Source organism: Dendropsophus ebraccatus, chromosome 9 (assembly GCF_027789765.1).
Source record: "Dendropsophus ebraccatus isolate aDenEbr1 chromosome 9, aDenEbr1.pat, whole genome shotgun sequence".
Taxonomy (NCBI): domain Eukaryota; kingdom Metazoa; phylum Chordata; class Amphibia; order Anura; family Hylidae; genus Dendropsophus; species Dendropsophus ebraccatus.
The window spans coordinates 32,179,212-32,192,114 of NC_091462.1; the positions used below are offsets into that span (position 1 = coordinate 32,179,212).

The 12,903-nt window shown below is 43.0% G+C and overlaps 1 protein-coding gene across 4 annotated transcripts in view; it reads left to right on the forward strand.

Annotated features, from left to right (window-relative positions):
* Positions 1 to 12,903, forward strand: part of UBR3 (ubiquitin protein ligase E3 component n-recognin 3) — a 169,130-nt gene that overhangs the window by 118,889 nt on the left and 37,338 nt on the right. For all 4 annotated transcript variants that reach the window (XM_069982888.1, XM_069982887.1, XM_069982889.1 and 1 more), the window contains 2 exons: positions 1,297 to 1,402; positions 4,802 to 4,902. In XM_069982888.1, coding sequence (XP_069838989.1) covers positions 1,297 to 1,402; positions 4,802 to 4,902 — 207 coding nt within the window. The remainder of the gene's footprint in view (positions 1 to 1,296; positions 1,403 to 4,801; positions 4,903 to 12,903) is intronic.

Genomic DNA, 12,903 nt, shown 5'->3' on the forward strand with positions numbered 1-12,903 from the left:
ACCTATGACATAAATAGGAAAAATGTCTTTCTGATGCAGTACCCACCTCCAAGGCTTGCACTTTCCTTAAAGTGTCACTGTCATATTTCTTTTCTTTTTTTTTTTTTTTCTTTCAGAAATCAATAGTACATGCGATTTTGAGAAACTTTGTAATTGTGTTTATTAGGCAAATATACCAATATCTGCATTCAAAAAGACTTTCCCCAGCCCTGCTCACTGCTCATTATCAGGAAATCTCGACTCTTTTACATCAGTCGGGCCCTGTCTGTTCTATGGAGGGGGGAGGAGGGAGATTAGTCGGCAGCAGAGAGCAGAGAACAAAGGATTGCACTGCAGGTCCTGTGTGAAAGCCGGTATTCAGGGGTCAGAGAGGTCAGTGCTGACATCAGAGGAGGGAGCCCGGTGATGTAGCTGTAAATTAACTCTTTGTTGTCCTGTTTTGGTGCCTCATCTCCCTCAACCCCTGCCCTCTCCATGGAGAACAATGAAGACAGGGGAGAGAGCTTCAAACTGCTTTTTCATGATAAAAATTAATTTTTCGGCTAATAAATCCAATTACAAAGTTTCTTAAAATTGCCTGTACTATTAATTTCTGCAAAAAAAAAAAAAAAAAAAAATTTAAACAACAGTGACACTTTAAGATCAAGCTCCTCTTCGTCCTGGTCATGGGCTGTTTTACGTAGTTTATGTATATTCCCTGGGGGTTTATGTGAGTAGTGTAAAAAGTGTAGAACCACAGCAGTTGCAAGACCAGATGATGCCAGGGAGCTCATGAGATGGATGTGGGTACCAGACTTATATGGCATATCCCGCAGATCGACTAAGAATGTTCCAGAAAGGAGTACCTTTTTATATAGTCTTTCTCTAAACAGGAAACAACACCTGTATTACCTAAAGTTGCCTATAAAGATGGCTGACGTGACTTCACCAATTACATGCTGCTTTGTGTCTGCTCAGTGGGCATTTTTGAAGGAAGGAGATGGTGTCTTTCAGGAGAAACAGGATGGGAAAAGTTAAAAGGATAAAAAAAAATAACTTGTCCGCTTTCTTTCACAATCGGCACCACTCTTGTCTGTGCTTAGTATTGTAGCTCTGTTCCATTAAAGTGAATGGAGCAGAGTTGTAAAATCAAACACGACCAGAGGTAAGATCCTTGTCTCTCCCAGTGCTGGTCTTCACGGCCTTTTACTTTATGGCAGCTCCTGTGAATGTGACCTGTATCCTCCGATGAGTCTTGTGTGTATTGGTGCGGTGCTCTGGCAGTGTTTTAACACCATGTTTCACTTCCTTTTGCAGATCAGCTCTTCCATGTATTAGCCATGCACATGAGGCTGTACAGCATCGACTCTGAGTATAACCCCTGGAGAAAGTTAACACAACTTCTGCAGAAGAAAGACTCAGAGTAAGTATATTTATTACATAAATAGAGCTGTATAAGGCTTTGCTTTATGCAGGAAATATAGCAGTGCCCAGGCTCAGATATACAGTCTATATAATATAGCCAGACCACTGCTTTTAGAGCAGAGTGGTAGTGGGAAGCCTAGACAACGAAAATATATGAGAAAATATTTAACTTTTATGTGCATGACAAGCATAGCTATATTAGCTGAGAAGAGAATACCCCTTAATGGTGCGTTCACACCTACAGGATCTGCAGCTGATTTTCTGCAGCAGATTTCAGTTAAATAACTGAACACAGCATCAAATCTGATGCTGTGTTCAGTTATTTAACTGAAATCTGCTGCAGAAAATCAGCTGCAGATCCTGTAGGTGTGAACGCACCCTTAAAGTTGTAGTAGACAACCTGAGCCATACTGTAAATTAGCACCAAATACATGCCAGTCAGAACCTATTACTACATGACTTGATAATTGTGTGGCCAGGGCTGCAGAAAACAATCACTGACTTATGCTACGTTTACACGGAGTGATAATTCGCCCAACTAATCGTTTAACAATTTTTGAAGCAAAGATTGGGTTTTTGTAACGATCAGCGTTTAGACGAATAAATCATGAGAAAAATCGTTATTGTGATCGTTTTTAAGATCGCTTAAGCCCATCTCACACACAGGGTGAATCTTTGAAAGACTGTTTACATGAAGTGATCTGCGAATTTTTAGCGAATGACCAACGACGATTTGAGAACGTGTTGAAAGATCACAATGAACGATTTCTCGCTCGTCGCTTGATCGTTGTGTTTACACGAGTCGATTATCGCTCAAATGCAATCGTTATTGCAAAAATTCGGACCATGATCGTTCTGTGTAAACGCACCATTACACATAGAGATATGCGGACAAGAGCTGATTATTTTTTGACGGGTCAGAAGTGAGTGATCAGCTGAAGATGCAGTTTACTTGCTTATCGCTAGCCCTTTAACCCAAGTCAGAATTTCCCCACTATGGCAGATGGTCAGCCCATGTAATATGTTAGTAGGTGTTGCCCAAATAGAGGACAGAAAATGGCATTTACGAAAAAAAATCCAAAATATTCGATTGGTCAGAGTTTCGATCGGAGAGTTTAGACCACGACTGATCGGGAGAACGAGCCGGGAGAAGTCTGCACTTCTGTGCATATTCCTCCCCTGCCTCTGTGTTATGTCAGGAGATAGATGCATAATGCAAGTCTGTGTGGTATGTCTTCTCACACAGACACAGGTACCCCGTACGTTTGCTAGGTATAGAAATAGTTTTTTATTAGAACAGTAAGTTGTGAATTGGCTATTCGAAAACCTTTTGCATTTTTTTTTTTTTTTATAATTTTCATACAAATATTAATGCAGGAGCTGTGCTCCAGTAGTCACCTATCTGTGTGTTATGTACAAGGACCTACTGCCCCCTCTTTGGACCTGGACTGAGGCATCCAAGTTATGGAGATAGATGAACAAAAAAAAGCAGCTGCAATAGCTTTAAAGATTAATATTAGGAAATCCGTCTACCGTATGTAGAATTTTTAACCCAAAAATGGAAACTGCTGGGTCTCCATGACATGAGCATCTCTACACCCCAGCCCAGCAGTGTGACTAACATCACTTGTTTCTGACCTCCGTGCATCATGCTGGAAATTGGTAGTCTGAAATTTTAGTGCCTTCTATTGCCATGGCTACCACTGTAATAACAATGGCTGCTTTTCGCTATACTGCAGTTTTAGTAGCTGTAAAATGTCAGGGCTGAATATAGCTACTATGACATTTCACGAGACATGACCCTGTGTCTATGGATTTAGGTGTCTATCGACTTGTATAGGATTAGCTGTAATTAGAAATGGCATTTTACACTGTATTCTGTTACTTGTGTATATGTTTTCTATACATGTGCTTTTTTTTCTTGCCTGTTGTTAAAGGCGTTTAATCAGCATAGGCGGTTCAGCTAACAGAGGATGCCATCTGAGAGGCTCTGAATGCTTGCTCATGAATTTGTAACTCTCCAAGGGGCTGTTTTTGTCTAAAAGCATTGAGCTTACTACTGTGATAGCAATTTGTGACCCAGTTGGCGGTGCCAGGAATCGTGCTCTCCGGAGTACCGTGGGCTTGATGTTTCAATTAACGCTCTTCGTTACTTTAGCTTGTTTGCCAGTTTCTTATTTGCATCTTAATTTAAGCACAATGCTCTTTTGTTTTAGAAGGATGTCTGTAATACATAGGTATGGTAGCGCTAAAATGTCCACAGCTGGTCATCCTACACCCATACAGTTACCTGTTCATGGGGTTCTTAGAATTATAGATATTTGAGCAGAATGGAAATCATCCACTATCCGAACAAGGAAAAGCTATAGTCAGCCATATATTAATTACCTGCACCACCATATATACACAGTGAGGCAGATTTATTAATGGAGCATAGGACTAAACAAGTTGGGCAGAAATTGCACTAAATTTATCACAGTGATGCATGCAGTGAGCTTGTAGCTAAACACTTTGCCTAAAATCACCTCTTGGATGGCTTACTTTACACCAGTAAATTACTCCAAAAGAATGGCCCATGCCATTAAAGGGGTTGGCCACTTTATAGTATAATTGTCCATTGTACACTATTAGTAAGTGTATATACTGACAGCAGCTCCCTGTGTACCTCATAGAGCTAAAACCAGACTCCTCTCCATCAGAGTGTGCTGCCCTGCTCTGTGGTGATTCTGTCCATAAGATGGCCGACATGGAGGAGCATGTGACTATGTCCCTACCTCTGTATATGTCTATAGAAGAAACCTGGGGCAAAGCATGGTCACATGCTCCGAGTCCTCCATGTTGGCCATCTTATGGACAGAATCACCACAGAGCAGGACAGCACAGTCTGGAGGAGGGGAGCTGCTGTTAGTAAGTGCAGTGAGAATACTTACTAATACTGTACACTGAACAATTATACTATAAAGTGGCCAACCCCTTTAATGGCATGGCCCATTCTTTTGGAGTAATGTACTGTGTAAAATAAGCCATCCAAGAGGTGATGTAAGGAAAAGTGTGTAACATATCTATCAATGGTATAGGCCTTTCTTTTGTCTTACAAAACTAAGTTTTTTTATCCTCCTTAAAGAATATGCGCTGGAGCAGGCTGAGGTGGTTATGTACAGTGCATAATCAGTTTCCCCACAGTTGCCTTCCTTCTTGCAATACAATGTGCCCCTAATTTCAAATAAATATAGTAGAATGCTAATGTATTAAGGGGCCTGAGCCAGACTTTATATACCCTTTTATTCCCACAGAGAAAACCGTAAAGCACCTAAATGTGATATCAGAATTTAACATTCTTAGTAGCTTTATCTTGTTCCTTGTTTCTTTAAATGATTCCCTGTTATTTCTTTCTTAGGGCGAGTGAAGATGACAGAGCAGAGGTCCCTTTGCTCATCAGAGATGTCACCTCCATACTGCTCATTCAGGTTCTAACAATGCCCCAGCCACTGCGCAGAGGTACGTGAGTACAATCCCCATCATACTTAGGGGGTAAAGGAGAAAAAAAAAAGTAGTATAATCACTGCAGAATCCGTTGTGTCGGATCAGCCTACAGAAATAATGATTGTCCCTTATCAGCATAAAGTGACATTGGGCTCGAAATTCACTTGTGGTTTGACTGGCTTATCTGTGTCCCCCGTCGTAGTCTTTTATCAGTCATTCAATAGAGTGACGGCACAAGGTCTCAGACTGGGAAGGGAGAGAATAAAATGCCCAAATCTCTGAGCGGAGAAATCAAGTCCTCCGTTTGACCTTTTTGTGTTTCAATGGCCAAGTGTGGATTAATTTTTCACAAGCTTATAGCTGCTTAAAGGTGAAAGCTACCAAGTAATTGTGAAATTTAAGGTTTAGACAGGTGAAATGACATGAGACTGGAGGTGACTTCCAAAGGTAATTACTTTTACTGTAAGGGAAGTCACTTCAGGCAGGGTATTAGCAAACCTGTTTGGACCTACAATATTTTGTCTGTACTTTCAGCAGTAAATAGCACCTATCGTGTCCCAGAGAGTAGTCATAGTAGCACAATACCTTCATTACCCCAGCCCTTGACCATATACTCTCTCTTTTTTTCCATACGTTTCCTTTGCCTTATGTGGGAGGTGGTTTACCAGTATCACACTCATCCGTAATTGCGGTTAGGGAATCCATTTATTGTACCACCCAGTTTTTAGATTTGACATGTGTACCCATATGCTAACTCACATTCATGAAGAGCCCCCCACTAGATCAGGGATGGGGAAGCAAGGCCCTCCAACTGAAGGCTGGCCAGGCATGATGGGAATTGTACTTTTGCAACAGCTGGAGGGCCGTAGGTTTCCCATCCCTGCACTAGATAAACCCTATGTCACAATGCACTTACTGTTCTTTAATGGACCTATCAAGTAGAATTAAACTAAAGGCACCCTTTTGCATTGTATGTAGTTCATAAAAAATACCTGCAACCAGTTTTTAAATTTTTTTTGCAGTGTTTTTCTTCTGCAGTTTGCATAAATTGCAATCCTGATTGGTCAGTCTGCAGCCCTGCTCTTCTTACTGCATATCTAAGCTCAGTGCTTGGTGAGCTAACAGGGGACCCAGTTGTCAGGACTGACACTGAATGACATCAAGCAGCTTGTAGTGTATTTTAATGCATGCAAGCTGAAGAGGACACACACTGCAAGCCTTTTAACACAAAAAAAAAAAAAAAAAAAAAAAAAAAAAAAGGTTTATTTCATGGAGCACATTTAAAGGGGTATTCTCCCCAAGAGCTAAAAAAATGTAATGCTCCCAAACCTAGCTGGTCTTACTCACCAAGTCCCCCTGAGTATTTTGAGCCGTCTCCCATCTTTCTAGCTGCTGCCGTTCCTGAGTTACAACTTTTTCTAAAACATGGTCTATATCCAAGATAGGAAACTACATTTCCCATCATGCAATGCTTCTGCCTGATGATGGTGAAGTAGCAGAGCTGAGACAATGAAGGAGATGAGGACAGTGTAGCAGAGCTGAGATGGCTGTGCCAGTATAGGAGAGCTGAGATGGCTGTGCCGGTGTAGCAGAGCTGAGTTGGCGGGGACGCCGGTGTAGCAGAGCTGAGTTGGCGGGGACGCCGGTGTAGCAGAGCTGAGTTGGCGGGCGATTGCGAGGGGCGGAGCTTGTCGCGCGCGGGGGGGGGGGGGGGGGGGGGGGGGGGGGGGGTAGCTAGCTAGTCGCGGGCGATTGCGGGGGGCGGAGGTGCGCCCGGGAGGCTCTGGACACAGGGGGTGAGCTCTGGGCTGGGGGTGACCAGGTGGCTGCTGTTAGAGAGGGATGCAGTCACAGCTGCGCTGAGCACGGTCTCCCTCTGTAACAGCAGCCACCCTATCAGTGTTCTTAGTCACTTCACTGTGCTGGGACTGAGGACACTTGATGCCGACACGGAGGGTGGGGGCCAGGAGCAGGAAGCGTGTCGGAGTGGACTGAGGTCTGATGATTCTCTGCAATCCGTGGGGGTGAATGCAGCTGGATAACAGCAAAACTGTGCAGAATCCATACTAACTTTATATTGGAAAGATGGAAAGCTACAGGTGGGCAGCGTATTAATGCAAAAATAATTTTGGGGGGAATACCCCTTTAAAGACATTTCTTTATTTGCAAGAGAGTTTGACGTGTCCCTGTCATTTAAAAAATATAATATGTCACAGAGAGATGTCAAAAGTTTTTATTGCTCAGGGTCTCAATGCTGAGACCCACACCAATCAGTAGAAAAAGCAGGAAGAAGTGCTCAGTTAAGCAAATCACCCCCTGGTTTTCTAGATGGAGATTGCTGTGAGTGGGGGAGTTAAGTAATTACCCTGCTGGTTCTTCTGATCAGTGGGGGTGTCGGCACGGAGACCATGGTCAATTAAAACTTTTGACATGTCAATTTTTATTTTTAATATAAATATATGACTGGAACTCTTACACTGATCCAGAATAAGCCATGCTATTCCTGTCTATAGTCCTGTCCTACCCACTGCAGGCTTCATCGCTTTCATGACCTTCACACCAGAAGGGACTCTCACTGCCTGCTAGAGTGTTAGTCCTACCCCTACCTATACCAGTGTCAAACAGCTTCCCTACTACTGTTGCGCTTACGGTACTAATATGGATAAACCTTCAGACTTTGACTATCGTTGGCATTAAAGGGTTTATAAACTACTGTTATAATGTAGTAGCCAATATCAGAATATGTTGGCCATACGTAGCCAGCGTACAGGTAGCAGCTCATTGGACTGCATGCTGGGCTGCTTCTCTACTTCCAGGCCCATTTTCCTGTCTCATTCAGGCAAGATGGGATTTGGGGGGTGGGGGGTTCTAGAAATAGATGCAGATCCCAATCCTGAACCAAACATCTAATCATATCTTGTGGACATGCCATGAGTATCTAAAGGAGGAGTACCCATTTAAAAAGGTGTATTACAAACAGGACTGTGGAGTCAAAGTCGGGGCAAGTTTTGGCTGGAGTTGGATTTGGAAAAAGAGTTCCGACTCCAGCTTTAAAAAAAAAAAAAAAAACTTATAAGATTCATATCAAAACTCAATTCTAAAAATTTTTTGAGTTTTTTTTTTTTTCATCAATATATTTTATGAGCAACATTCTGGCCCTGATAGATAACGATGGTCAGGGAAAAGTTGGTGGCTCTTTTTGGCAGCTTGTTTCTGAGCTGGAGGAGCCCATTGTGTGGGGGGAGATCTGTTCTGTTCTCTTCCTGGATGCTGGATGACTGTATATTAGCAGCAGTGTAATATGAATATATCCTGTGTAATATAACGGAGGAGAAGACATAAGTAGTGTAGCAGTAACCTCTGTCCTCAGTGTGCTTTTTTTCTCTCTGGTAGAAGATTGTGTTTTTCTTCAGTGTTCTATGGCTGCAGCTGTGTGTGTGTGTGTGTGTGTGTGTGTGTGTGTGTGTGTGCTGTGGCTGCAGCTGTGTTTGTGTGTGCTGTGGCTGCAGCAGGCTGTGTGTGAGTGTGTGTGCTATAGCTGCAACAGGCTGTGTGTGTGTTTGCTATGGCTGCAACAGGCTCTGTGCGTGATGTGGCTGCTGCAGGCTGTGTGTATTAGTGTGGCTGAATCCACTGAACACACCGAGGAGAAGCTGATTTATATCTTTCCTTATTCCCTAAGAAGTTGCCCCAGGATCATGCAGGACATTAGGGAGAAGCTGCTGAGCCAGTGTGATAAATAACTCCCCTGGTATCTGACTGGCCAGGAGCAAGAGTCTAAAGCCCCTATTTCACGGGTCGCTTAGAAGAGCAAACGAGCGCTTTCAGCGCTCGTTTGCTCCTCGTTCCCCGCTCCCTGCCGCCGCTGTTCAACGGGGCGGGGGGGTAGGCTGCCCGGGGGATCGCTGATCGTCCGGGCAGCCTATAGGATATAGCAGCGTCTGCTGCCGATGCTCCTATTCAACGGAGGGACGGCAGCAGATCGTTGCTGTATCAGTCGCTTGTTTTTCAACATGTTGAAAAACAAGCGACTGCAACGATCAGCCGACATGAACGATGTCGGCTGATCGTTGCACTCTATTCCACAGGACGATTATCGTCCGTAGCGGCCGAATATGGACGATAATCGTTCCGTGGAATAGGGCCTTTAGTCTGGAGTCAGTCTGAGTAGGAGTCGGTTCTGATAAAATTCAGGAGTCTGCGTCTGAGTTGGAGTCGAAGCTGCGGCTTACCGACTCCACAGCCCTGATTACAAAGTTTATTACGTTTGTAAATAATCTGTGTAAATGATCTGTGTAAACCATATAAACACTTTAAATGTTGAAAAAAGCAAAAGCTTACTTATTTCTATAAGAGAACAGTCTATCTGAGTGCCGAATTTTTCCCCAGCATCAAAATGGGTTGCAATAAGTAAAATTCAAGGTGCAGTCTGCAGAGAACATTTTAGTTTTCTTACAAAACCCCAGTGTTGCCTCATGCCCTTGAAGTGCAGCTCTGGGAATAGTATCAACTGTCTTATTAGCTGTTAGATATACTCGGTATCTCTTTCAATCCTACATTGATTAAGCTAAAGTAAATGTCATTATACTACTCAGGCTGTTCAATCCAAAGGAAAATTGATCTGAACCCATCACCATGAAAGAGCACCACAAATTAAGTGTTTTATTATAGTAGAGCTTTTTATGATAGAGGTCAGGGTGTTTAAAGGCATAATGTCATCTACCTGGAGCACGCCGCTCGGCCCCATCGGCATTAAGAGTGCAGGACACAGCATGAAGACATAATAGTGGCAAATACAAGAAGTTGATGCTGCATAATGATGAACCCAATGAGTTATTGTTCAGTTTAAAGGGGACTTCTTGCCTAGATTGTTTACCGATTAGAGACAGCTACTGAACCTTGAATATTGCCTGAGCTTTTGCTCTGCTGTTTTAACAGCATTTACAGCTGCTGCAGTCACATAGGAAACAATAGACTAGAGCTGACTCATTGACTTCTATGGAAAAGTTTCCTAGGCATGCTCTGTGACCTGTGCAGAGTTCATTGAGCTTAGAACAGAGGAGTCAAGTTGTGATGCAACCTGTCGTGAATGGGGGTTCCAGTCTTATCTATACACTAGTGTCACCTTTTCATCTTTAACTTGATAACCCTCTATGTTATAGTCAGTATTGTATTAAAAAAGAAGGGCTTGTGTGTCTAAAGAACCTTTGCACCTTTGTGCAGCCATTTTTCTACATTACCTCTCATCACTCCAGAACTAGTAGATGTGTGAAGGTAAAGCATACCTCCGGTGTCCGGGATTAAAACTAATGCTCTTTGTGTTTTTTAGCTTCATTTACCTGCAGGCTCCATCTATTTCAGTGTAGGGCAGAGTAATAGGAGACTTCTTCAGCGCTTTACTTTCTCCCTTGTGAACTCAGCTCTGTGCATGGATAAAGGTGTTAGAACTACAAGGTCTTAGTATATCTGTTAAATACTTCTTGTAAGTGATTTACAAGGATAATAGGGAAAATTCATAGCACGTTGCCTAGTCTTTGAAGGAAGAGGCTGCACAAAGGTCCTGAATCGCCCTGAACCCCCTGATCTCTGCTTAATATAGCATGCCTACAGCACAGAGGACTGCCAGTACTATTCCTATATACATATAAATATAGATACTCGAAGATTCACTGTTGAAATCTGTCTGTATTTCCTATTACAACACATATGTGATCCCTGTGCCGTGGAATGTTTGTAGTAGAACTTTTTATTTATACAAGAAAAGCAGCTAGGAACTCTGCAGTTCCCTGCAATGAAAATGAATTGTCATAATTATGCTGTGTGATGTGTACAGATCCAGGTCTTTATGCCAGTGCTCTGATTAATAGTTGTTGGGTTAGCCTCAAACACCAGTATATCCCCTTTTCCCAATATTTGTTTAGGCTTAAGTAACAGAGCAACCACAACAAAATACAGCAAGTGGTATGTGTGTGTCTGGATCGTGTGCAGGCAAGCAGAGCCTGCCTTTTCTCCCCCAAAGGATTGTTACTGTCCCTGAAAGGTAAATCAAGGCTTCTCTATAGTTTCTGACCAACGATAAAGTTCCGGACTCCCTTGTGTACTGTATGTACACAGTGCTGCCCCCCCCCCCCCCCCCAGCTTGTGCATGTCAGTGTATTCTAACTCCTTTTTTGTTATGCTGCTCTTTTGTTTTTCATTTTCCCTCACGCAGCACCTTGTAAACTCAGTGCACTCACTTGCCATCTATGTATGACACTGGCCGTACTGTGAATGGCCGGTGTCAATGAGTTTCAATGAGGTACTGCAGCACCGGTCGGATAAACGTAATTTCTTTTTAATTGGGATGCGGGCACATTTGGATGTGCCCGCATTTCCATTAACCATAGCCGACAATGTAAAGTGAATCCGGAGCCACACTTTACATTGTCTGCTCTGTCAGTCTTGTGCAGCTGCTATTCAATGAATAGCAGCTGCACAAAACTGACATGTCAGTTTTCAGGGTGGCTGCAAGGAATTCTGGCTGGAATGTATACTATGTGTATACTCTCCGGCCAGGATTCTATAGTAATAAAAGCAATCTACAATTTCATTAAATAATGGTTGTGGTTGCAAACCTCCTGCTTACGGACGTTGTTTAATAAAATTATACGTAGTGTGAACTGTGTAAGTCATCATCCCAGCACAGTGCCTTCCTGTTCATTCTAGTGCACTTACCAGCATAGCAGTAAGGGCTTCGGGAGAATGATAACTTGCTGTGCACCATGGAGGGGATTATCAGAGGCTCCATAACAGCAGTGACACCACTCTGAAGTTTACGCTAATAGAACCAGGCAGGTACGCTTTAAAGTGTAACTGTCGTTCCCCCCCCCCCCCCCCCCCCCCCCCCCCCCACACAGAAATCAATAGTACGTGCGATTTTAAGAAACTTTGTAATTGTATTTATTAGGCAAATATGGCATTATCTGCATTCAAAAAGACTTTCCCCAGGTCCCCCCCCCTTTCATTCACTGCTCATTATCAGGAAATTCAGGCCCTGTGTAACCTATGAAGGGGGGAGGAGGAGCGAGGAGGGAGATTAGTCACCAACAGAGAGCAGATGACACATGATTACACAGCGGACCTGTGTGAAAGCTGTTATTCAGAGGTCAGAGAGGTCAGTGCTGACCTCAGAGGAGATAGCCCAGTGATATAGCTGTAGATTAACTCATTGTTGTCCTGTTCTGGTGCCTTATCTCCCTCCACCCCTCCCCTCTCCATAAGAGAACCATGAAGACAGGGGGGACAGCTTCAAACTGCTTTTTCATGATAAAAATGCATTTTTCGGCTCATAAACCCAATTACAAAGTTTCTTAAAATTGCCTGTACTATTGATTTCTTGAAAAAAAACAACAAAAAACGACTTGCACTTTAACCTCTTAGGGACATATGCCGATCTCATGGATCGGTGCTGTGTTATACAGCTACACTGATCTCTATGAGAGATCAGTGTAGCTGTATTAGAAGTCCCCCAGGGGGACTTCAAATTACTGTAAAGGTGAAAGAAAAAAGGTGTTTTTATAAATATCATGGATGGTGTCAGCTCACCTGTCTGATGTCCCGTATTGTAATTGTGGATGGGGGGGGGGGGGGGGGGGGTGCACGGATCCCAGGTAGCCAGCCCGTTTGTAGTATGCAATTAAAAGAGTGTTTATCCAGCACATCCAGAAAATCAAAAATCTGTTAAAATGTTAGACTTTATTCCATGTTCTAATTTAAAAACGTGAGCTCCTATGGCAGGAGTGTGATAGCTAGACTACCTGTCTAGACTGGTCTAGCTGTCTAGACTACCTGTTTTCTGGTTTTGCCGCATATTTTATGCAAAAAGTAAGTCTGCCATTGCAAAGTACAATTAGTAACGCAAAAAATAAGGGCTCATGTGGGTTTCTAGGTGAAAAAATGCAAGTGCTATGGCCTTTTAAACACAAGGAGGAAAAAACGAAAACGCAAAAACGAAAATTGGCTCCGTCCTTAAAGCGT